Source organism: Microtus ochrogaster, chromosome 10 (assembly GCF_000317375.1).
Source record: "Microtus ochrogaster isolate Prairie Vole_2 chromosome 10, MicOch1.0, whole genome shotgun sequence".
In the NCBI taxonomy this organism is placed as follows: Eukaryota; Metazoa; Chordata; class Mammalia; order Rodentia; family Cricetidae; genus Microtus; species Microtus ochrogaster.
This window is the reverse complement of record NC_022016.1, coordinates 46,835,760-46,837,102: the sequence shown is the minus strand read 5'-3', so window position 1 is coordinate 46,837,102 and position 1,343 is coordinate 46,835,760. Positions and strand designations below refer to the sequence as shown.

Below are 1,343 nucleotides of genomic sequence, written 5' to 3'. Positions count from 1 at the left end.
CCTGTCCTGGAACTAGCTCTTGTAGACCAGGCTGGTCTCGAACTCACAGAGATCCGCCTGCCTCTGCCTCCCAAGTGCTAGGATTAAAGGCGTGTGCCACCACTGCCCGGTTTACCATTTCTTCTTAAAATGGTACCACATCATCTAGGACAGCGCTTGTCTCCTAGTTTGAAGTTAAATAAAATGATAGTCTTTTGTCTTTTAATGCAATGTTGTCTTTGTATTCTGAAATATTTTAAGTGACTGGTGGAGAACCTCTTTTTAAAAGTGAGAAATTTGCTGGGTGGCGGTGGTACATACCTTTAATCCCAGCACATAGGTAGAGGCAGGTGGATCTCTTGAGTTAAAGGGCAGCCTGGTCTACAGAGTGAGTTCCTTAAGGCAGCCCTGTTTCCGCTATGCTGGAGGCGCCAGTTGTGGTCTGTTGACCTTGCTTGCACTTCTTTTCTGTCTAAAGGTGGTAGAGTCTCATAATGGACCTACAGTTTGAGGACTCAGTCATTGTTTTCATTTCCAATGGAAGGTTATTGTGGGAAGCAATTTTGGAGAAATTGCTAATCACGATAGGAAATTTGAAATACTTGAGTTTCCAGTTTCTTGGGAGGGATAAGTGTACAGCACCACAGGTTGGCTAAAAAAAAAAAAAGTGGGTCATTGGCAGAATTTTCTCAAGCTGCTAAGCAATTCTGTTTGTGTATTCGCCTCCTTAACTCGCTTTCCAGGATTCCTAGAGGACCCGTACAGCAGCCTCTGGAGGATCGGATCTTCCCTCCCACCGTCTCTGCAGTCTACAGCACAGTAAGCATTCCAAGTGTCTGTCATGTTGTCTGGTAGTGTTGGATTGACATAGGCTTCAAGTAGAAGATTAATAAATTCTCAGTAGAATTAGATGTATATCATGTGACCATTGTAATCTAAGAGTGGAAGTGGGGTGAACACCATAATGTGGTTGGCTGGACTTCCACATCTGCCCGTTCCCCTCTCTCTATAGTTATTAAACTCTGACTTCTGTTGTGCAGTGTTGGGGACATAGAGCAAGTCCTTGCGCGTATTCTGCCATGCAGCTGTGCTTCCATTCCCTTGGAATTAATAATTTTTACCCCGAACTTAAATTATTATTTTCTAATTTGTACTTGTTTTATGTGTATGGTGTTGTCTGCATGTGTACCTGTACACCTGTGTGTTCAGATCTCCTGGGGCTGGAGTTGGAAATGATTGTCTCCGCCGTGTTGGTGCTGGAATCCTTTCTGAGGCCTCTGCAAGAGCCGCAGTGAGTGCTCTTAGCCACCGAGTCTTCTCTCCAGCCCCTGAATTTTAATTTTTATTGACTACTTTTTTTTTTT

At 43.9% G+C, this 1,343-nt stretch overlaps 1 protein-coding gene across 19 annotated transcripts in view; it reads left to right on the top strand.

The window, feature by feature from the left end:
* Eif4g3 (eukaryotic translation initiation factor 4 gamma 3) overlaps positions 1-1,343 on the top strand; it is a 229,712-nt gene that overhangs the window by 48,095 nt on the left and 180,274 nt on the right. For 17 of the 19 annotated variants that reach the window (XM_026782045.1, XM_026782044.1, XM_026782040.1 and 14 more), the window contains one exon: positions 723-798. Coding sequence is in view for 15 of the 19 variants with exons in the window: in XM_026782040.1 (XP_026637841.1) it covers positions 723-798 (76 nt within the window). In the remaining 4 variants the exon portion in view is untranslated. Of the gene's footprint in view, positions 1-722; positions 799-1,188; positions 1,271-1,343 lie in introns of those variants that run through there. The other 2 variants (XM_005352976.2, XM_013348380.2) reach the window with 1 other exon arrangement.